This window comes from Crocodylus siamensis, chromosome 6, assembly GCF_052110815.1.
Source record: "Crocodylus siamensis isolate JL-2025a chromosome 6, ASM5211081v1, whole genome shotgun sequence".
Taxonomy (NCBI): Eukaryota; Metazoa; Chordata; order Crocodylia; family Crocodylidae; genus Crocodylus; species Crocodylus siamensis.
In genome coordinates, this window is record NC_143400.1 from 12,677,194 (window position 1) to 12,698,779 (window position 21,586).

Sequence of the window (21,586 nt, forward strand, 5' to 3'; positions counted from 1 at the left end):
TGTTGGCTAGTGGTGGGCAAGCTGATCATTCACGTGAGGGCCTGACCTCCAAGGCCCCTGTCCAGCTTCTGGGTACAAAGAGGCTATCAAAGCTTTTCAGGGAAGAGCTGAGAACAGACCACGAATGCCTTAGGTCTTGCCAGAAAGAGCTGGGAAGGGACCTGAGGCCTGGAGGCCTGCCTTGCACCCACAGCAACGCCCTCCTTGTGAATGGCACAAGGGGAAGGACAGGCACTGCCCTCAGTGGCTGGAGCTTCCTTCAAAATCTGGCCCACCCCATGCACACGTCTCCTGCAGCTTTCCTCAGCTCAGAGGCACCGTTGGCCACCGCAGGTCTCCATCTGCGACCCCCTCCCCGCCCCCAAAAATCTGTCATGCTCAGTGGGGCAGGGAGCCCTGCAGGCAAGGAGTGCAGCCTTATCGCATCCCAGCAGCTGCCTACAGCATGCATCCTTATCTTGCCACCTCGTCTGGTATCACCCTGAAAAATCTGCTGCGCCCAGAGATCTGTCTCACGCTGTTCACTTTTCCAGAGCAGCAGCATCCCTGCTGCCCCTTCTGCCAACGCACAAGTGGAGTCAGGCTTGGACCGACAGTATGGGCAGCACAGGATGTCCTGGCTGCAATGAGGAACAAACTGTTCCTCTTGCAGGATTTGCTGGTCTTGCTGGGTTCAGCCACAGGGATTCTTGCCTCCAGGATACGTGCAAGCACCTGGCACCTTGAGATGGAGTTCAGTGCCAATCATAGAGTCACAGACTCAATGAGTGGGAAGGGACCTGGACAGATCATCGAGTCCGACCCCCTGCCATGGGCAGGAAGGAGCACTGGGGGTGGCAGGGGCCATAAGACTCCAGCCAGGTGCCTAGCCAGTCTCCTCTTGATTTCCAGGGAAGGTGAGAGCACCACCACTCTGGGCAGCCTATTCCAGGCTCTGGCCACCCTTACAGGGAAGTAGTTCTTCCTAATATCTAACCTAAATCTATCCTCCCTCAGCTTGTGGCCATTGTTCCTGGTGACTCCAAGGGGGGCCCTGGTGAACAGACTTTCCCCGAGTCCCTGCTGCTGGTCCCTGATAAGCCACAAGATCCCCCCTCAGTCTCCTCTTGTGGAGACTGAAGAGATTCAGGTCCCTCAGCCTCTCTTCATGGGGCTGGCCATGGAGGCCCCCAGCCATACGAGTGGCCTGCTCTGGACCCTCTCCAGGTTCCCCACGTCCCCCTTAAAGTGCGGCGCCCAGGACTGGACACAGGACTCCAGCTGCGGCCTGATCAGTGCCGCATAGAGGGGGAGCAAGACCTCTCTGGACCTGGTAGTGATGCTCCTGTTGATGCAGGACAGGGTGCGGTCAGCTCTGCCTATTGCTTCGTCACACTGGTGACTCATATTCATCCTGGAGTCAATCCTGACTCCAAGATCCCCCTCTGCCTCTGTGCTGCCGAGAGGGTCAGCCCTAACCTGTAACCATAATGCTGGTTCCCTCTCCCCAGGTGCAGCACCCTGCACTTGTCCTTGTTGAACCGCATCCTGTTCAGATCTGCCCGCTTCTCCGACCTGTCCAGGTCTGCCTGGATGTGGTCCCTGCCTGCCGGTGGAGTCACTTTACCCCACAGCTTGGTGTCATCAGCGCACTTGAGCAGAGTGCTCTCCACACCCTCGTCCAGGTCGCTGATGAAGATGTTGAACAGCACCGACCCAAGGACCGGGCCCTGGGGGACTCTGCTGCCCACACCTCCCAGGTCGACATCGACCTGTCCACCACCACCCTCTGGGTGCACCCCTGGAGCCAGTTTGCCACCCATGTGACTGGGCATTTGTCCATGCCGCAGTCCCTCAGCTTGCCCACCAGAATTGGGGGGGACACTGTGTCGAAGGCCTTCTGGAAGTCCAAGAAGACGACATGGACTTCCTCCTTCCCATCTAAGCTCTTTGTTACCTGGTCATAGAAAGAGACCAGGTTGGTCAGGCAGGATTGGCCTGGCATGACCCGTGTTGGTTACCTCTCAACATCACCTCCCCTGCAGGACTCTCACAAATGTGGCCCTTGATAATCTTTTCAAAGACCTTCCCCAGGGTAGAAGTGAGGCTGACTGGCCTGTAGTTGCCAGGCTCTTCCTTCCTCCCCTTCTTGAAAATAGGGACCACATTGGCCCTTTTCCAGTCCTCAGGGGCTTGGCCCGAGCACCAGGAGTCCTCGAACAGCCGTGCCAATGGCTCCGCAACAACACCAGCCAGTTCCCTCAGCACCTGCGGATGAAGGTCATCCAGGCCCGCTGACTTGGACACATCTAAGCCCTCCAGGTAGTCCCTAACTAGGTCTGAACTAACAGTCCGGGGACTCGCATCCTTCCCGGGCCTCTCTGCGCTGTCACGCGAGAGCGCCCCATTGTCAGCAGACAGGAGCACGGAGGCAAAGAACTTGTTGAAGAGTTGTGCCTTCTCTCGCGCGTCCGTCACCCACTGCCCTGCCCTGCCCCGGAGGGGTCCAATGCTACCCTGAGACTTCTTCTTGCTACGTGTATACTTGAAGAAGGACTTTTTGTTATCCTTAATCCCAGAAGCTAATCTAAGCTCCAGTGCTGCTTTAGCCTTCCTCACCAAATCCCTACACGCTCGGGTCAGGGAGGTGTACTCCTCCTTGGTCCCTGCCCCCTGCTTCCACCGCCAGTACGCTTTTTTCTTTGTCCTCAGGCCAGCCTGGATATCCGCACTCAGCCATGAAGGTTTCTTGGAGCCTTTTCCCGCCTTCCTGCGCAGAGGAAGTGCGTCCTGCTGCGCCCCAAGGATAGCCTCCTTGAGGAAGAACCACCTTTCCTGGACCCCCAGACTAGTGACCCCCTGGGCTCCGAGTGCCTCCCTAGCTACTGCCCTGAGCACATCCAAGTTGGCTTTCCTAAAGTCAAGCATTTGCGCTGTGCTAGTTACCATCCCCACCTTTCTCTGGATAGAAAACTGGATCATTTCATGATCTCTGTCCCCTAGCCTCCCTTCTACTAGCACCTCCCTCACCAGGTCATCCCCAGAGGCTAACACCAGATCCAGTATGGCGTTTCCCTAGTGGGGACGAGTACATCCTGCACGAGGTGTAGGTCCTGGACGCAAGTCAGGAACTGTCGTGAGTGGCTCGACCTGGCCGACTGCTCCTCCCTGTTGATGTCAGGGTAATTCATATCCCCCATGACCACAACATCCTTTGTAAGCGCGGCCTCCCCCAGCTGCCTGGAGAAGTCCAGATCCAGCTCTTCCTCCTGATGTGGTGGCCTGTAGTAAACCCCTTCCACCAGATCCCTCTCCCCCCACCCTCCTTGGAGCTGGACCCACAGAGTCTCAGCGAAGCCTTCCTCTGGTCACTTTGGGAAGGTAGAACTGGTGTACTGCTCCCTAACATAGAGCGCAACCCCCCCACACACCATTTTCCCCCTTTCTATCTCTTCTAAACAACCTATAGACCCTCTATGTCTACTGCCCAGTCAAAAGTTTCATCCCACCATGTCTCCACTAGGCCAACCAGGTCGACCTTACTACTTGCAAGCAGGAGAGCAAGCTCCTCCTGCTTGTTCCCCATGCTTGTAGTGTTAGTGAAGAGACACCTTAATCCCCCTGTTGGAGCCCTGGGCACCCTCCCGATATCTCGGTGTTACTGCACCACAGAAAAGGGGAGGGTTGAGATTGCTGTACCTGTACTGAGACCGGGCAGGGATCCACCCTAAACAAAATGGGAAAATGGGGGATGGAAGGACTTGCCCAGGGTCACTCGGCAAGCCAGAGGCAGAGGCAGGAATAGGACACTTGTGTCTCCCCAGAGGTCATGTGGTCTCCCACACCCTTCCCCTCCCTGGCATGGAAGCATGCCCGGTTTCTGGCACCCCGGTGCCCCATTTATAGGCCACGCAGCTCCTGCTTCGCTCCTCAAGCCTGCAGGGTGCAGTCAGCAGAACTGTGCGCAGCCCAGAGATCCTCCCCGTCATCTGTGACCTAGAAAGCCTGATGCTGGGGAAAATCATCTCCCTGCAGCACCCAGGGGAGCTCGCACTTGCCCCAAGAGCCCACATCCTCTGGCCTGCAGAGACCAAAGCCCACCATGTCTAGGGGAGTCTCCATCACTCCAGCACCTCCAGGTCCCGTCTCCACGTGCTTCCACACCAGAGCTGAGTTCAGCAGCAGTTGCACAGACTTCCAAAGGTCGTGTTGTATTAAGATTAGCAAAACCAGGCATATGGGCCATTTGTACAAGCCCGCTGGGCCCGGTCCAAACTTCGTGCTGACTAAGCTGGAGTTCAAACTTTTAATCTTATGTCACAAACATCCCCTTGTATGGGCATGGTGGGAATGTAACAGGAAGGGGGGGTAGAAATTTGAGCCAATGGGTATGCGGACATTAGCATAAAACATGTCTTTGCATTAGATATGGTAAATCAGATAATAAAAGACTCTGGTCTAGAGAGCATGCTCCCACATGCTTCGAAGACGGCGGAAATGATCCTGTATATCTTAAGAGCCATCTTTTAGGGGAAAGTGTTCACTTAGCAAGGTACCCCGCTCATGGCCGGGTAATGCCTTGAGCTGTCTCTTCTAACCCGCTCCATTGAGCCCAACTTGTCTCTCCTCGTAGGTCTCCACCTTGACCACACCTAACCCTAGGACCTAGAGGAGTTGGCAGCACCTTGCTCCTTCACCTCAACCCTGAAAACAGCTGCTGGAGACGGGACATAAGGCTGGTTGGACTTCGGGTTGGACCCTGAGTTCCTGTGGCCTTTATCTAGAAAGAAGACAGAGGGGACCTAGCAGCGACCGTATCTAGTACAAGGCCACGGTAAGTGATCTCCAGCACGGAAATGGTTGTTATCAAGTGCATGGGGATTGAGGGTCCTCCGGGGCCCTGCGTTTGCAGCACGACTGGCTCTTTGGCTGTCTCAGATGCTGGAAAACCTCTTTTGATGGAGGTCTTGGTCTATCCCCTCTCTCCAGGACAGTCCCGGTGTCCACAGCTTTGCTTCATGCCGAGAGTCAGAAGGAGGGTGCATCCTGGCTCAGCATGGGTGGGAGGAGGGGAGCGCTCTCTTGAACGGCAACGGCGCTGTGGTGCCTGAGCTGGGTGGCACTGGCACATCACTGGTACTGGCCCCTCAGAAGAAACTTTTTGACTTGGAAACTTCCTCAGACCCAGCAGCAAAGCTTTTAGACAAGCCCGGGAGAGCCGCCAGCTGAGAGGGTGGAAGGGGTCCTAGAAGCAAGATCATTTCTCACACATGACACTTTACAGCTGGGAACAGACCCGTTAACCCCCAACCTGGCCAAAGGCCACCCTACACTGGAGCTCTGACACATCCCCCCTGCCCACACCAGCCAGCATCCCGGGGCCTCGCCCCAGATTTGCTACCAGCAACTGAAGAAGGAAGTCACAAGACATCGCTTGTTGCTCCTTATCACTTTGTGCAGAGTCCTTCCCAGCTGACCTGCAGGCAGAGCCCTTATCAGAGCATCCTGCCTCTGCCTCTGCCCCACTCTCCAGCCAGCCACAGCAGGATGGATGCCCAGATGTCCAGTCTCCTCTGCTTGCTCCTACTTGCAGGTAAGTCCCAAGCCCTTGCCTGGCTTGTCTGACCACTCAGGAGGGGACAGGGTATTCCCAGAGCCATGTCTGGCACAGTTGGTGAGGCTCATAAGTCACCCACTCCCTTATCCCAATGGGTCATCCAGATGTGACCAAGTCAGGGGAGGGGGGACATTAGGTTGTGCTGTCCCAGCTGTTGCAACAGGAATGGTTTGCTGTTCCCTGAGCAATGACAGGGCAAAGTGAACCTGCCCCTCTGACACTTTTAGGAGAGTGTGGGGTCTAAGCTCATTGTAGAAAAGGGTCTTGCTGGGTTCCTCGTTAGCTCTGGGTCCTAGGACCATCAGGCCATCTGCTTGGTAGCTGCACTTTCGAGGGGGGTGAGGAAGCAGGCCGGATCTCAACTCCAGAGGCAGCCTGGACCCATTTTCTGTCATCCAGGAGGCCAAGATTCAACCCCGCTTTCTCCTGTTGGGGATTGTGAGTTGAAGCCCTAAGTCACATACCAGCGGCTCCAGTCGGCTAGGGTGGGAGGGAGGGCGGGCCCGTCACATAGGCCAGCAAGATTAGAACAGCCAAACGGCCCCAGCACGGCCCCATGGTTTGGATTCACTGATGCCTGGAAAACCCCTCCCCTGGAAACTCCCCCGCTCATGTGGAGTTTACCCTGTGCCCTAAGGACTTTCTGCTTATGCCACAGTCCATTACCCTTTGCAGCCCTCCTGCCGTCACCCCTTCACTTTGCACCCGCATCCTGCAGGGGAGAAGCAGTGTTTGGTTCCCCTCCTTGCAAGTCAAGGGGCCAAAAGGGTCACAGAGACTCTGACCCAGGGCTTTGTTCTGCCCTGTTATGAAAGCCCTGGGCCTTGCCCTGCTTCCCATGGGAGCCAGTTGGTCCCTGGACGGCAGGTCTGTCCTGCCAGGAGAGGTGCCCAAGTCGCTTCACCCCCCTCTTGCAACCCAGCTCTGACAAACATTGCTGACAAACACAATGATGCAATCCCCCCCACCGCACAACCCCACACCCAATTCCGACACTGCGGGTTTTTCCCAGAGCAACAGGAAAAGGCATGGTCGACAAGCCATTGCTGCTCTGAGCCTGGAAACCCCAGGGCAGGGAGGCAGCAGCTGTTGAGTCCCAAACCTCTGCCCTCGGGTCAATAGGATTTGAAACTGATTTGTCTGATTTGACCCGGAACATGAAATATATTCATTAAAAAAATACCTCTGCCCTTGGGGAAGAGATGGGTAGAAGCAGCCCATTGTCAGAGCAGATGGGACCAGAAGAGGGTGAATGGGGCATTGGGAACAGGAGCCCCTCAGATGATTCAGCAATGAGTGTGGTGTGGGTGCGCACGTGTGTGTGCATGCATGTGACGCACATACCCCACTGCCCTCTGCCATATGGAGTCCGAACTCCCCAGCTCTGTGTCCAAGACCCTCCGCTGCTCACAAAGATTCCCCTTTAACTCAAGCTGCCTCTTGTATTTCAAGCCAGGCACCTCCACCCCGAGGCATCCAAAGTCACACTGGGAGACTCCTAAAATAGCAACCTGGCACCTTCTGGGCCTCAGTTGCCCCATGGTGATGGTATTCCTTCTCTCATCTTGCATTCTCTCTGTGATGGGGATTGCCTTGGAAGTGTTTGCTACAGCATATGAAATCGTGCTTCATCCAAAATGGGATATCATTTATTAAAGCAAGCTATAGCTAAATGCACACAGGGCACTGCTGGGCTTCCACCCAGCTTGGCTCCACATGGGTCTGCCCTGTTTACCAGGGAGTCTCCATGTCTAGTGGGCCTGTGCCAGTCGACAACGATGCTATCTGGCTTTGGGTCTGGCTGCTTCGGTTGTCGGCGATGCGATGCGATGCAATGCGCACCGGGTTTCTGCCACGATCCAGCCAAAGCTTCAGAGCCGCCTCGGAGATCCGGCCATAGGGTATAATGGGGAATCAATGAAATACCTATAACTTTGTTGGTTTTTTGTCCGATTTGGACGAAATGTGCAGGCATGAAGCCTCTAGTGAGAGCATGAAGTCTGCCAAGTTTCAAGAAGATCGGTGCAGGGGTTGAGGGGAACGGCACCCTAAATTCTTGAAAGCCAAACTCAAGTCACAGCTGTGTGTCACACCACAGGGGGGTCAAAACTGCAGGGCTGGTAGCTCGTACTGAAGCCACAAAGCCTGTTAAATGTCAAGAAGATCATGCAGGGGTTTGGGGGGAACTGCCCCTCAAGCTGCGGACAAGCACAACTGGTGCCATGGGTGACGCTGGTGTGTTCAGGCGCAGCGGGGTGACAGCTGCAGGGGTGGTGGCCCCTGCTGTGACGCCTGCCAGCTGTGGAGGAGATCGGTGCAGGGGGGTCCTGGGGCCCTGCACCCCGAGCTGCTGACAGACAAAACTCCTGCCAAAACTGTGTCTGTCCTGGGGCAGTTGATTGTCTGTATTGAGTCTTTCCTCTCCTTAGCCTGGGTTTGTAGGTGCTAATTGCTGTTCATTCAGTAGCTATGTAGTAGCTGGGTCCTGTGTATTGAGTCCCTGGTCCCTGAGTGAATCATGACTGATTGGTTGGTAACCGGGAACACAGCAGCTTTGCAGCCGGCAGCAAGCAGTGTGTCCCCCCCTGCCCCAGGACAGACACAGCCAGTCCCACAGCGCCCATGGCACCAGTTGTGCTTATCCACAGCTTGAGGGGCAGTTCCCCCCAAACCCCTGCACCCATCTTCTTGACACTTGCCGGGCTTTGTGGCCTCCGTAAGAGCTACCAGTCCTGCAGTTGTGATTCCCCTGTGTGACAGGAGTTTTGCTTTCAAGAATTTGGGGTACAGTTCCCCCCAAACCTCTGCACTGATCTTCTTGAAACCTGGCAAGCTTCATGCTCTCAGCAGAGGCTACCATCATGGCAAGTTTCATCCAAATCAGACAAAAAACAACAAAGTTATAGCTATTTCATTGATTCCCCATTATACCCTGTGGCCGGATCCCCGAGGCGGCTCCGAAGCTTCGGCTGGATCACGGCAGAAACCCGGTCCTGAGATCTGGATCAGATCGCATCACATCACCAACATCCGAAGCGACTAGATCCGAAGCCAGATTGGATCGCCGCCGACTCGCACAGGCCCACCGTCTAGCACTGGGGCCAGCAGGCCGAGTGCAAAGCAATGCACTGCAAGGTGTCTTTGTGGCACTGAGCACAACGGGGGTGCAGGCTCATGGAGGTATGGCCATGCTGCCACTAGTAATAGGGGCAGGGCAGAGGAGATTGCTGGGCCTGGGCCCAAAGCAAAGTCCCAAAAGCAGCTGGGGACCCACACCAGAGCCAGCTGAGAGCTTTCCCCTGTCACCTCATGCTAAGGGTAGAGTTGTCCCTAGTTGGACATGAGACTCAGGGCTGCAACATGTTCAAATGAAAGCTGGATAGAAACCAGCTGTGGAGTTGTTACACACTTTCCAGTGTTAACTGGATAGCCCGTTGACTCCTTTTTGTAACTGGACAGCCGTTTTTATCTCGTGTGTGTGTCGCTGGTCTAAATGTATCGCACCATTAACCAGTTCTAGGCGTAACAGATATAATGTCTAGCAGGGGCCTCGTTTGTGCTGGTTGCCACCCTGGACCCTCAGACTCTGTGCTTTGAACAGAGTGCAGCACTCTTCCCTTCCTACCCTGAGCTGCTGCTTTGTGCAGCAATGATCCTCCCCAGAGCTGGCTGCATTTCCAGGACCAAGAGCCTTTAAGCACCTTCCTATGGCCTCTTGTGTGTTTCTCCAGCTCTGGGCTGTGCCGTAGTGGTCTCACTCACTGAGGAGATCACCGTGCTCCAGGGCACGGAGACCACATTCCCCCTGAACGTGAGAGACGTCTCCACGTTCAACTACCTCATCTGGACTCTGCACGGCAACGCGGTGGTCCTCAAGGAGCAGGGAAAGCCCACCCTCACGCTGCTGCCAGCATTGGCAGGCAGAGTGACCCTTCAGGAGCCCAGCGGCAGCTTGCAGATCCGCAACGTGTCACTGGCGGACAGTGGCCTGTACGTGGCAGCCGTGCAGAAAGGGTCAGAGCGCCGGCCGCTCCAGCGGTATTGCCTGCTCGTCTTCGGTAAGTCGTAGCCAGTGGGGTGCATGCATGGCCACAAGGCCAAATACCATGGGATTCCCCATCAGGGCAGCTGGTTTCACCTGGCCTGTAAAAGCAGTGCCAGGGAAAGAAATGAGATATCCATGGGCAAGAGATACCATCATGCTCCGGGCTTAGGAAGGAATATCTAGAGGGGCTGTGGGGGATCATATCTCCCCTCCAAAGCAGGAGGCAGCAGGGGCAGAGACGAGGAGAGTCAGGCACATCCATGGCACAGCCCCAACCCAGAACAAAGGAACCCTTGGGGCCTTGCAGATTTAGGGGGAGAGGGGGTTTGCAACAGGCAGTGGGCCCACTTCCATGCCAGAAGGGTCCCCCAGGTCTGCTTGTGGGTTCACCAGCCTGGTTCCCCCCCACCCCCTTTTCCCTTTCCCTGCAGACATCACGAGCACTGCCGTCACCTGGCCCAACGGGAGCTGCAGCTTGGAGCTGACCTGCCATGTGGCACGAAGCCAGGACCGCAACATTACCTACAGTTGGAAACGTACAGACGTGAACAGAGATCCCTCCACCCAGGGTCCCAAACTCTCCCTCTACCTGGACCCCTCGAGCAAGAGCCTATCCTACAATTGCACGGCGCAGGACACCAGCAACTCCAGCTCCCTCGGCATCAAACCCTACCAGTTCTGCTTCCAGGCTGATCTCACCGATTCCTCTTCCTTTGCTCCAGCCCACTTCATGTCCAGCACGATGCTCTCCTGCCTGCTGAAGGCCTTTGCCCTGGCAATGGCGGTGGCCCTGCAATGACTGTGCCCCACTACAAACACCAGGAGGGAGCTGCACCAGGAGGGAGGGATGGATGGACCGGGAGGAAGGTCCCAGCCCAGCTGCTGCTTGGTTCAGCTCATGTCTCGTCCTGGCATCATCCTGGCTGAATGCGCCTCTGTCCTACAGGGCTGCTGCTGCTTTGGGAAGCCTCTGTATCCATAGTTTCATAGTAGCTAGGGTCAGGAGGGACCTGAACAGATCATCTAGCCTGACCCCTGCCACAGGCAGGAATGAATACTGGATTCACAAGACCCCAGCTCCCACCTCCCATGGGAGCCTCCCCTCTATCGCATTGGGACTTAACCCAGTTACACCCACAGGGGCGCAGACCCATGACCCAGACTCAAAATGCATTGCCCAACTTCTTCCTCTGTATAAAACCCATGACCCTGTCCTCTCCCGCTACCCCACATGGGGGTAACCCTGCCCTTCCCCTTGCATAGATACAGGACCTCACCCATAGCTCCCTTAACACCAGCTTTGCACCTCCTCATGCCTACAACTCTCTCAATAAACCAAGGGTGGCATTTGAGCAGCTCTGTCAGATGCATCCGGGTGTTTGCCAAGGGCCTGTGGGCACTGCCTCCAGCAGGTTCTTGCCTTTCTGGGAGGGGGGTTTAAATTGGGCTTGAGATAAATGGGAGGAAAAGTCCTAAGCAAACAATGTTGCCAGAAGAGCCAGAGAGGCCAAAGTTGTTGATAGGTTGCTTGGATTTTTGCAATGGGTTGAGGGCAGCCAAGGAAAGGCAGGGATGTAATGAAAACAGATCCACTATTCGAAGGAAATCATAATATTTGCGCCTCCCCGCAAACTGCCTGAAAACTGAAACAAACCAGGTGGGAGGGGTGAAACAAGGTAAGAGCCAAAGCACATGGGCGGCAGGTTTGGCTGGAGCCAAAGTTGCCCATTTTGCCCCAAGAAGGTTTCCGAAGACAAAATCCCTCCCAGCTTCAAGAGCTCAGCCCAGCAGATGGCAGCACTCAACCAGTTTTGCCGCCGGCCGCTACCGGGCTGTGAGTGGTAGCACTGGGACGGGTTTGCTTCCAGGACTGGGTTCTTTGCTGTCCTGCCCCCTGCCCCAGTGCAGCAAGGGGTCTGCATGGGGTCTGCTGCTGCACCCTGGTGCAACTCGCTCCAGTGATCTCCCCCCCAGGCCTGCTCCCATCCATGATAAGGCAAAGGGCTCAGGCAGCTCTGGAAACAGGCATCACAGCCTGCCCTGCTCATGGGGTGACCCTCAAGAGGAGTCATAACTCCTGCCCCTTTGCTCCTTTTCCTAGAGACACTCACTGCAGGCAACTGCCCGCTGCACCTGTGCAGAGCCGCAGTGGATATATGACCTGTATATCCACCCTGGGTTATCCCTGAAAGAATCAGGGTGAAAACAACCCTGGTGAGAGCTGCCCCAGGAGTCCATAGTTTCATAGCTGGTAGGGTCGGAAGGGACCTGAGTAGATCATCTAGTCTGACCCCCTGCCCTAGCAGGAAAGAGTACTGGGCTCAGACAACCCCAGCAAGGTGTTCATCTAACCTCCTCTTAAAGACCCCCAGGGTAGGAGCCAGCACCACTGCTCTTGGAAGCTGGTTCCAGATCCTAACCGCCCTGACGGTGAAGTCGCGCCTCCTGATATCTAGCCTAAATCTGCCCTCTGCCAGCTTGCGACCATCCAGCCTTGCTCTATCCCCTAATCCACATTGCTGCAAGCAAGCCCGGTCCATTAGACACCCCTGGCACTCTCCTACATGCTGCCAACCAAGCGATGCCCCCAGAACCAGCCCCCATCACCACCTCCGGCAGCCACAGCCCTCCCTCCACTGCCACCAGCCCCGAGCAAATTTCCTCTCTGCTCCTTGCTGAAAGATATTGATCCTTGGTGGAAAAAGAGGAACAGAGACCAGCATCACGCTGGCAGCATCCAGCCAACCGCAGCTTCCCCTGAACTTCCCATGCCTGTTAGGCAGCTGCTTGGTCCCCCACCCAGAGCCAGGGCTGGCTCCCCACAGCACAGACGTGCCCAGCCAGGGGAAGCTGGAGGGATGTGGCTGTGTCTGCTGCTCCTGGCTGTGGGGGGTAAGTAGCAGCTGGTTCCCTCTGGGGCAATGGGTCACCTTGGCTTGGCAGCCTGGTTCGCAGGGGCTGGGGGTGCCAGGGCCAGGCATTAGGGAGCTGAAGCCTGGGTGGCACGGAGAAGCCTCCAGGCTAGAGGGGTCCAGCTGGGAACATGAGACCCCCAGACCTGGTGAGAGCTGAGAAACGCCCAGCAGCCAGAGCCAGGGAAGGCACAGATCTGAGGAAAGTGCTCTGCAATAAACCATCTCCTTGGACTGAGGTTAGCTTCCCAGTGCCTGGACAAGGGCTGGGGAGCTTGAAAGCCAGGCCCTCAGTGCAGACAAGCCCTGGACTACTGGGTTGTGGGAGAGAACCTGATTGCAGGAGCTGGGGGCTGGGCACGCTGGACTCCTGGGTTCTCTGCCGGGCGTATGCACAAGTTCCCACTCCTCTCTGCTTTGTAGGGTCTGGGGGTATAAGCCCCAGTTGCCTTGTACCCACCCCCAGCCCCTCACAGGCTGCTTCCCCCATGCTCCACAGCTCTGCAGCTTGCCTGCAGCCAGACACGGCTGGAGGGCTTCACGGGGGAGTCCTTGTCCTTCCCTGCCCTGCGCCCCGTGGCCCCAGACATTGCACGGATCATCTGGTTCTCGGACAGTCGTGGCACACACATTGCTGAGGCCAAGCCGCTGAGCAGGGAGTTTCGCACCGACTACGATCCTGTGCTCCAGCCCCGCTTGGCCCTCCACCGTGGCAACTTGTCCCTGGAGATTATGGCATTGCAGCTGTCGGACAGCGGGGTCTATCAAGCCACTGTGGACGTCCAGTCCAACCCCACCCAGCCACAGATGTTCCACTATGAGCTGATCATCCAAGGTGAGTCCTGCCAGACCTTGCATCTCGTGTCGTGGCGCTTGCTGGAGCCATGGGGCTGAGTCCTGGCTCTGCCACTGCTTCCCTGCAGGACCCTGATCCAGTCCCTTCATCTTGCAGAGGGTGGGGGAAATGCTCCTTCCTGTGTTTCTCAGGGCTGAGTGTCGGCCCCCAATCTACATGCCAGGGGGAGGTTGGGTGAGGACTCTCGCCCTGCTCTACAGAGGAGGAAACAGGTACCGAGCAAGCGGGGCGATGTGGGAAGGGGAAGGAGAAGTTCCTAGATGAAGCCATGCAAGTCGTAGTCCTGTGACCCACGGGGGCTGCCAAGCTCAGTCACTCTCACAAGGCCCCCACGTGTCCCCCTGGGCCATGGCGTAGGTGGTTCCTTGTGTTGCCCAATATGGAAGGAAGCCAAAGGGCACTGCCGGGAGCAAACTGGCTTTCATCACTGCCCTTCTTCCTCTTTCCTCACCGCCCTTCTTCCTCTTTCCTTACCTCCTGTTCAGCAGGACGGAGGTAGCAGCTGGGCCCTTTGTGGGGGTGCAGCCCACACCACACTCCCCCCACCCAATGCTACCCAAACTTGGACCCCAGCAGCAACCAGACACCTCCCTGCCAAGGCCCCGTGTGTAACACAGTCATGTTTCTCACCCCCCGGCACAGTGCGTCAGCTGGACCCACCTGGCAGCACATGGCCACCTCCGCAAGGACCGACAACGCCGGTGGACAGCAGAGCCAGGACTTCCACCAGGGACCCCGAGGGGACACCCAGGCCTGGAGAGGACCCAGGGCATGACAAGAGCAGATGTGGAGCCTGCTCCTGCGCTCTGAAGGGCTACGTCATTGCCGCTGTCTACGGGACCCTCCTGCTCACGGTGGCCATTGTCCACATCAGGACCCAGAGCTGAGATGCCCCCAGGCACCCAAAGGGGCAAAGAAATAGAGCGGGGGCTTGGAGGGACAGATCTTGGACAGCAGCAGAGGAACAGGAGGGTCTATACCTTTAAGCAGGGGTAGTTGGCCCTGTTGAGGGCATCCAGCTGTGGGGCATCTGAAAACGGTTTGAAGGCCCCGGGGAGGCGACTGAGAGAGGGCTTGCTTGCAAAGGGGAAAACAAGCTGTGACTGCAGGCTCCTTTGGGAGCTGGGCTTTGTTTTGTGGGCTTATTCTTTCATGTCTTTGCTACCGAAGGACTATGTGGCTTACAAGAGCTGGCTCCTAAGAAATCACAGCTGCTTGCTCAAGCCAAAACCTACTGGGCAAGAAATCACAGCTCCCACTGAGCCCTGCTTGGGCACTACGTGGGCCTGGCATGGGGGCTGCCCGCACCCTGCCCAAGGGGGAATGGCTGTGGGCTTCGAATGGGGCCCCAGGGACCCGCTGCCAGGGGCTGTTTGATCACAGCTGGCGACCAGGTCTCCAGAGCTGCAGGCAGGCTCGGCACAGTAAAACACAACACCACTCAAATGCAAACCCAACAGGGCCTTTTGCACCACAGGGGCTTTTCATTTCCCCCAGCGTTCCCATTTTTCTGTCCTGTTTCTCCCCAGAAAGGCCCTGAGGTGCTTTCTGCTTTTCCTGGTGTTTTTAGCAAAGTTGTGGGGATAATAAGGTCTGTTTTTATCCATTCCCCCCTACCCCCTACCCCATGCCCTGCCTCAGCATTCGCAGAGGCAGTACATGGCTCTGCAGGGGCCCCATCCTGGGTGGGGAAGGAGATGCACAGGCTGCATGGGAGGACTTTGTCCTGACAGTGGCATCGGGGCAGCTCACAGGCACAATTGCTCCTCCAGGGCTGGGGTCCCTGCGGGCAGTGCCCACGTGGGCACGTCCAGCTAATTCGAAGCCCAGCACTTCCCTGCTCCAGGGTGTTGCAGCCTCCCCTGTTCTGGGGGATGCACCAGAAATGACATTTCCACCCCCTGTTTTTCTGGAGGAAACAGCAGAGGGGAAAACAGCAACCCCTGGTGATGGAGGGGGGGAAGGCGGCTGGTTTTGTTCCACCCCAGGCGAGACAGATGGAAGCCAGTGAGCTGGGACGGGCTGGCGGGGGGAGGTTGTCTTCAAACTTCATACTCTAGTTTTTGTTTTAACCCTTTCCCTCTGGCATCCAGCCTCAGATGAGGCCCTCAGGAAGGGGAAAGCCAAACACGCCGGTGTTTTTTCTCCTTCACTTTCATCCCAATTTTCTTCCTCAGGTTCCTCCGCCTGTTGGCAGCGGGTCTCAAGCAGCCCTGCTCAAGGATGCTTTTCCTAGCAGCTGGGCCAGGGCTGGGTGACCAGCACCCATGGGCTGAAGGGTTCAATTGGGGGCCAGACACCACCACTGTTCACCCCCACGTGGGCCTGGGGATAAGCCAGGATCAGGGCTGGATCTGCTGCCCCAGCCTGAGATGAGACTCCGGCCCAAAACGGCTTCAAGGCACGCGCAGGCTCCGGCCCTTGGCAGAATCGGGGCTGGGCCCTTGGCGAGCAGGGCAGAGTCCTCTCTATTAAGGACCCGTCGCGGGTTAGATATTTACGGCCCCGCATCGGGCACGGGATCGTAATTCACTGCATCATAAAACATCCCATAGTTTGTAATAAGTGAATTATTTACTGGTGACCCTGGCTAAACGCCGCGCGGCATCAATTATTGAGCGCCAGATCTGTCAGGAAGTGCTCATAAATAAGTGATCAGGTGCCGTCTCAGTGTGCCCAGTAAATTACTCATTCAATCTCCTGTCTAAATGCCCTCCTGGGGAAATTGCTCGCGCCTGCCGATTCAGGAATTAGGACTGGGCAAAAAGGCCCGATGCCACATCCGAGCCTTTTTAGGACGTCCCGGGGCACCGGGCTTGGTTGTGACGTCTGGCTCCATGCATGAGGAAACGGGGGTCTTGAGCCAGCGAGGCAAAGTGACGTCAGGCCCAGCCTGGTGTGGGTGGAGGGTGTAGCTGAGCTTGCTTTCTCATGCCTATGCATGGTGGCTCCTATTGCAGGAATGTCCGGAGGTGGCAGCAGGGACCAGGGAGATGCCTGGGCAAGGCCCAAATGCAGCAGTGGACAGTCCTGGCTTGCAAGAGGTCCAGGAGGGGAAACGGAGGTATGGAGAAGGGGAGAGACTTGCCCGCGTCACCCAGCAGAGCTAGGTTCTTAGAAACCATAGAGAAGTGGCGCTAGAAGCGAGGTCACATCTAGTCCAACCCCTGCCTGAAGCAGCATCAGTATCCAAACCCTCCTATACCCATCCATCATCTCCACTCTTAATAAAATTATCATCTGCCCTGACACCCTTTGCCCTCTTATCTCAGCTCTCCTCGCCATTCAGGTCCCAGCAATGGTTGGCTCATTAAGGCAGGCATCCTGCTGGCAGGAAAACTGTGCCCTCCACCCCTAGATTACTTGGACCAACACACTAAGAGTTGATCGGGTCCTGTGATGGCTTTCTTCAAACTGGGCTTGTTTGGTGGATCTCAGGCTAAGGTTTCAATAGCAAGTCAGGCTTGACAGCTGTGCCGAGATACTGCTATGCTCTGGCCTTGCTCTGAGCCACTTTTTCACCGTCTTACATGCAGTCACAGCCACGGGTTTGTTAGGCTATTTTATCAGCTTATATATTACATGCAACGCTTGCCGTAAATTTGCCTGGTTCTATCCCGATTCCCCGGCCGACGTACCTTTCTGTCTCTCCTCTCCCATACGGCTAAATCTTCCCCCTGAGTTCAGCGCCTCTCTAGTGCTCCAATAAATATATTTTACTGGTCGGATCATAATTACGCCAGTGCGTTATGAGCACCGTAGTCAATAGTGACCCTGATACAAAGGCAAAGTTATGCTCTCCATATACATCGACTCATAAACTGGATTGCACACCCAGGAGGGAATGATTTCCAGGTTTATATCGGCCCATATTTCACCTGCAAATCCATAATGGGCACCAGACTTCTACGCATCAAGAGACAGATGAATCTCCCTTCTGAGGAGGGCAGCGATGCCCAAGCTCTGAACTGTCAAGGCAAGGAGAAAAAAGGCTCTTCAGAGGCCTCATCTCCAACATTTCCTAGACTGTACCAGCAAAACCTCCAGTGTGTTTGTGCTCACAGCTTCGCTGCAGCAGCAGCACTGACCCTCCTCCTCCTCCTTCTCCTCCCTTCCCTCCTGTGGTCCCAAAGATGATTTCTGCCACCCCACAGCAGCCAGCAAAAGGTGCAGACAGAGGCTCCCACATTTGGCCAGCACCAGTATGATCTAGGATCTCTCCTAGATTGCAACAGGCCTTGGAAATCTGTTAGGCTGAAAAGTGTCGGCCCCTGAGTCCTGGATCCAAAAGCAACCCCAGCCCTGGCTGAAATCCGCAGCCCAAGCTCTCACTCTTTCAGATGCAAGGAAAAGAGCAGCCAGGAGGTATCATTGGGCATGTCTATATGAGACACTTACCATGCATCAGCCAGGGATCCTGGTTTTCTCTGATGAAAAAAAATCCCCAATTTTCGGTTGAAATAACCTAAAATCCACTTTTTTCCATGATTAAAATGAAACACCACTAATGTATAGGTATATATACAATTAAAATGAAGCACCACTAATATATAGATACTAGTCAACCCATGCTTCACTGTGGAAGATCAATTTGAGTTCTAAATTTCTGACAACCTTTTGTCGTAATCTCCATCCTCTTCACTTTATGGTTTATGCATCATTGCAACGTTGAATCTTGAGCGAAGTATTTACTGAACACCCCTTATCGTTATATCGCAATGAATTGCATGTAGGCCAACAGATCTGGCCTCTGGAATAAGAGATGTAATTTATATAGATATATATAGTGGTATTTCATTTTAATCATGGAAAAATTGAATTTTAGGTTACTTTTTTATACTGAAAGTAGGGATTTGTTTTTATCAGAGGAAACCAGGATCCCTGCTAATAACACTGCACAGTAGCGTGGCAGTTAAAACCCATGCTAATAGCCTACTGCGCAGTGTTATTCTGCTAATGTGCAGTAAGTGTCACCAAAACAACATGCGCTGGCGCTACTGTGCAGTAACTCTAGTTACTGCACATTTAATTAGTAAATGTTCATTAAACAGAGACTAAAATAAACGCACAGTAATTAAGGTGCATTAATAAATGTGTAGATGTGCCCAGTGAGACCAACTGGAGGACCAGCCCAAGGCGAGAGGCACGACAAGGCATGGAGCTGGTCACGAGGAGTCGTGAAGGCAAACGCAGGTGCTGGGGTATCAGGAGCTGCTTACTTGGACTGGAGGCAGAGAGCTGGGGGAAGGAGGGAGGAGCAGGGCCATTCAGGGGAGCAGAGAGATGGAGCTTCTGGGGCACAAAACTCTCTGGAGCAGCAGGCATGGGATTGCTACACCCAGTTGGGTTCCCTTCCATGGTGGCCAGGGAAAATATACACTGCAGACAAGACGGTGATGAAACGAGTTTGCACCAAGCACAGATCTGACCCATCCCGCATGACTCTCCTGACACCAATAGCTGCTGGAGCCAAAAAGGATGAGAAGCTGGGGCAGGAGTGGAGAGGAGACCGGGTGATCTCCCACACTGGGAACAGCACCCAGAGGAGGTCAGGGTGGGGACGCAGGGCACAGTGGGAGTGGTGGAGATGGGGTTTCTCTAACTGAACCTGCACTTGGTTTGCTGCTGATTTATCTTCATTCTCCAGGAGGCTCCCAGAGCCAGGGACATGCAGAGATAAATCCTGGAGTCCACCCATCGGAGTCGTCGCTGGTCATGAAACTTGACAGGCCATGCCTGGAGAGAACCGGCTCCCACGGCATCGAGAACCGGCTCCCGCACGGCCGACTCCTGCTACCGTCTCCAGAGCTGCATCATCCACGCACAGCAATTGCTTTCAAACGGTGGGGGAGCAGCTGGAGTGCGACGGAGGGGAAACTTCCCCAGATGCCGACTCTCCTGCTGCGGGGCAGGATAATGGAGCAACTCAGCTGGGGTATCACGGCTCAGCCACTCAATGGGGTGGAATAGCAATAATCATTTCTCCCCCCTAATTCTGGACCTGGAGAAACTGAGACTCAAGGAGAGGCGGATGCCAGGGGCACAGCTAGGCTGATACCCAGAGGCCCCCTGAGACCCAGGCCAGTGGTCTATCACCAAGGCCAGGGTGGGGGCAACCTTGTTGACAGGCATGCCCCAAATGACCACCTCCCTCAGAGCCACTCCAATCCCCTTCCCAGTCGACCTCTGTGCTCATCTCAGTCTCTCTCCCTGTCTCTGCTGGGAGCAGAGCTGATTAAAATAACATATCAGCCGCCCCTCCAGCTCCGGCAATAATGGGATAGAGAAGAGTATCCCTCTGATGAGCTGCGGACTGCGAAGGAGGCAATTACATCCATCACGGAGGATGGGGAGCTGGAAGGAAGAGGCCGAGGCGAGAGAGGAGGGAGCAGCAGGGAGCGGGACGCCTTCCCTGAGGGTGCATGGTGCTGCCAAGCCAGGGCTGAGAGACAGCCGCCCCAAAAGGACAAGCAAGACATGGGGGCACAGATGCTTACAGGCACCACAATGGAGACCCCCTCTCTGTGCCTGATCCCAGAGCCATCAGGACTGCTCTGCCACGTGTCCTAGGGTCTGTAGTGCCACAAGCCTGCGGGGAGTTCCCGTTGGCTCCAGGCATGAAGGGACAGGGCTGAAGGCTGAGTTGCAGGCGGGCAGCTGGCTCACAGGACGAGACCCCAAAAGCTCCTGGGGTGTTTGCAGAGTTTCCCTGTTGCTGTTCCTCTCTTCCAGCTCCATCATGCAAGGCAGAGAGGAGCTGGGACGGCCCAGAGGCTCCCCCAACACGGACCTTCACAGGGCCCCGGGGCTGAAAGGGACCTCCTTAGGTCACATCCAGCTGCCTGGGGCAGGATCAGCCCTGCCCAAACTACCCCGGACGCATCCCGTCAGCCTTGACCCGACACCAGACATCACACCCGAACCTGCCCCCAGCAAAGCGGGGGGACCGTGGCAGCCAGAACGAAGCCCCACCGCCTCTGCCTGGCGGGAACAGCCGGCCGAGCCCTGCGTTTTGTTGAATCATTGAGTGCAAGTTTGGGGACAATTATTTATTTACAGGCAGCAGCGTGTTAACAAGCAAATGAGCTAATCCCATGTGACGGCCTGTCTGCTGTGTTCGCACCTCCATCCATGCGCCAAGCCCACCAGCGGACCAGCTCCACAGCAAAGAGGGGCCTCGTTAGGAGAGGCCGGCACAGGCTGGAGATGGCTCGGGGAGGGCAGACGGGGGTCAGGCCTTTGTCACAGCCCCACTCAGAGGATAACAACCTGCCTCAGAGGATAGCTGCTCAAGGAGCTCAAGCAGAAGAGGCCGCTGGTTCGGGCTCCGCTTCACCCAGCTGGATGATGAGGCTTTGAGCTTGCAGCCGAGAGAGGCTTTCGGTGCGGTGGGGGGATGCTTTTTAGATGACTCAATGGGGTGGCAGTCCCCCCGCCCCCAGGCCCACGGTCCCTGAAGACCCCCAAGGCTATGAGACTTCCCTGGGTGCCCCCAGAGTCATTGGCACCTTTCTCTTCCCTTGGTTTGGAGGGCAATGAACCCAACCCTGCACTTCAGAGGAGTGCTGGGGAGGCTAAATGAGGTGCCCAAGGATACTCAGGAGGTGAGTGGGAACACAAGGGCCCGAACTCCAGGCTTGACCTCGGGGCCACGACGCATCAGCCTTTTGCAAGAGTCCATGCTGCCAGCGCTGGTCCCCTCCATCTCCTTGCCCTTTCTGCCCCCTCATCAGGGCATCCCCGGGTAGCGAGCAGGGATGTGACAGCATCTGGCGCTCCAGGGGCAGGGTGGAGGGCTGTGGGCGGACAAGCACCCCTCCCGCCCACCCCCGGGCCCAGACTGTTACGGAGATGAATGCAACGGTGCTTGGTTCATAACGGCTTGGTCGGTTTTTTTGCCATGCAAATGAGGCTGGCGCTGCTGAGACAGGCGGGGGGGCGAGCGCTGCCTGACAGGAACACGGAGCGCCCGGGGCCTTGCGTTTCATGGCGGCTCCATTCCACGGCGCAGCCCTTTTGTGCACAAGGCTTTGATAAACCCTGTCGCCTCCCCGGTTCCCCCTCCTCCGCCAGGCTGCAGCGGAGGCAGGCAGGGCCTGCCAGGGACATTTTTGGGGCTGGGATATCCCACCCCCCCTCCTCATTTGGAGAAAAGGAAATAGAGAGCGAGCTGATTT

The 21,586-nt window shown here is 56.0% G+C and overlaps 2 protein-coding genes across 4 annotated transcripts; both read left to right on the top strand.

Annotated features, from left to right (window-relative positions):
* The first annotated feature begins 4,417 nt into the window (after positions 1–4,417).
* On the top strand, positions 4,418–10,982 carry LOC149861117 (SLAM family member 9-like). 2 transcript variants are annotated; one of them, XM_090052114.1, is made up of 5 exons: positions 4,418–4,531; positions 4,613–4,813; positions 5,440–5,572; positions 9,328–9,654; positions 10,073–10,982. In XM_090052114.1, exons 3-5 carry the CDS (start codon positions 5,527–5,529, stop codon positions 10,438–10,440), a joined length of 741 nt encoding a protein of 246 aa, XP_089908240.1. In that variant the 5' UTR covers positions 4,418–4,531; positions 4,613–4,813; positions 5,440–5,526; the 3' UTR covers positions 10,441–10,982. The 2 variants fall into 2 exon arrangements, with proteins under 2 accessions (XP_089908240.1, XP_089908241.1); XM_090052115.1 differs by having other exon boundaries at positions 4,449–4,813; positions 4,969–5,572.
* A 1,476-nt stretch (positions 10,983–12,458) lies between these two features.
* LOC149861118 (uncharacterized) lies at positions 12,459–19,928 on the top strand. 2 transcript variants are annotated; one of them, XR_016443007.1, is made up of 4 exons: positions 12,459–12,533; positions 13,053–13,388; positions 14,052–16,473; positions 19,057–19,928. XR_016443007.1 is itself a non-coding variant. In XM_090051998.1 (3 exons), the coding sequence occupies exons 1-3, from the start codon at positions 12,500–12,502 to the stop codon at positions 14,294–14,296; spliced, it is 615 nt and encodes a 204-aa protein (XP_089908124.1). In that variant the 5' UTR covers positions 12,459–12,499; the 3' UTR covers positions 14,297–17,082. The 2 variants fall into 2 exon arrangements, 1 of the variants encoding a protein (XP_089908124.1); XM_090051998.1 differs by lacking the exon at positions 19,057–19,928 and having other exon boundaries at positions 14,052–17,082.
* Positions 19,929–21,586: the final 1,658 nt, after the last annotated feature.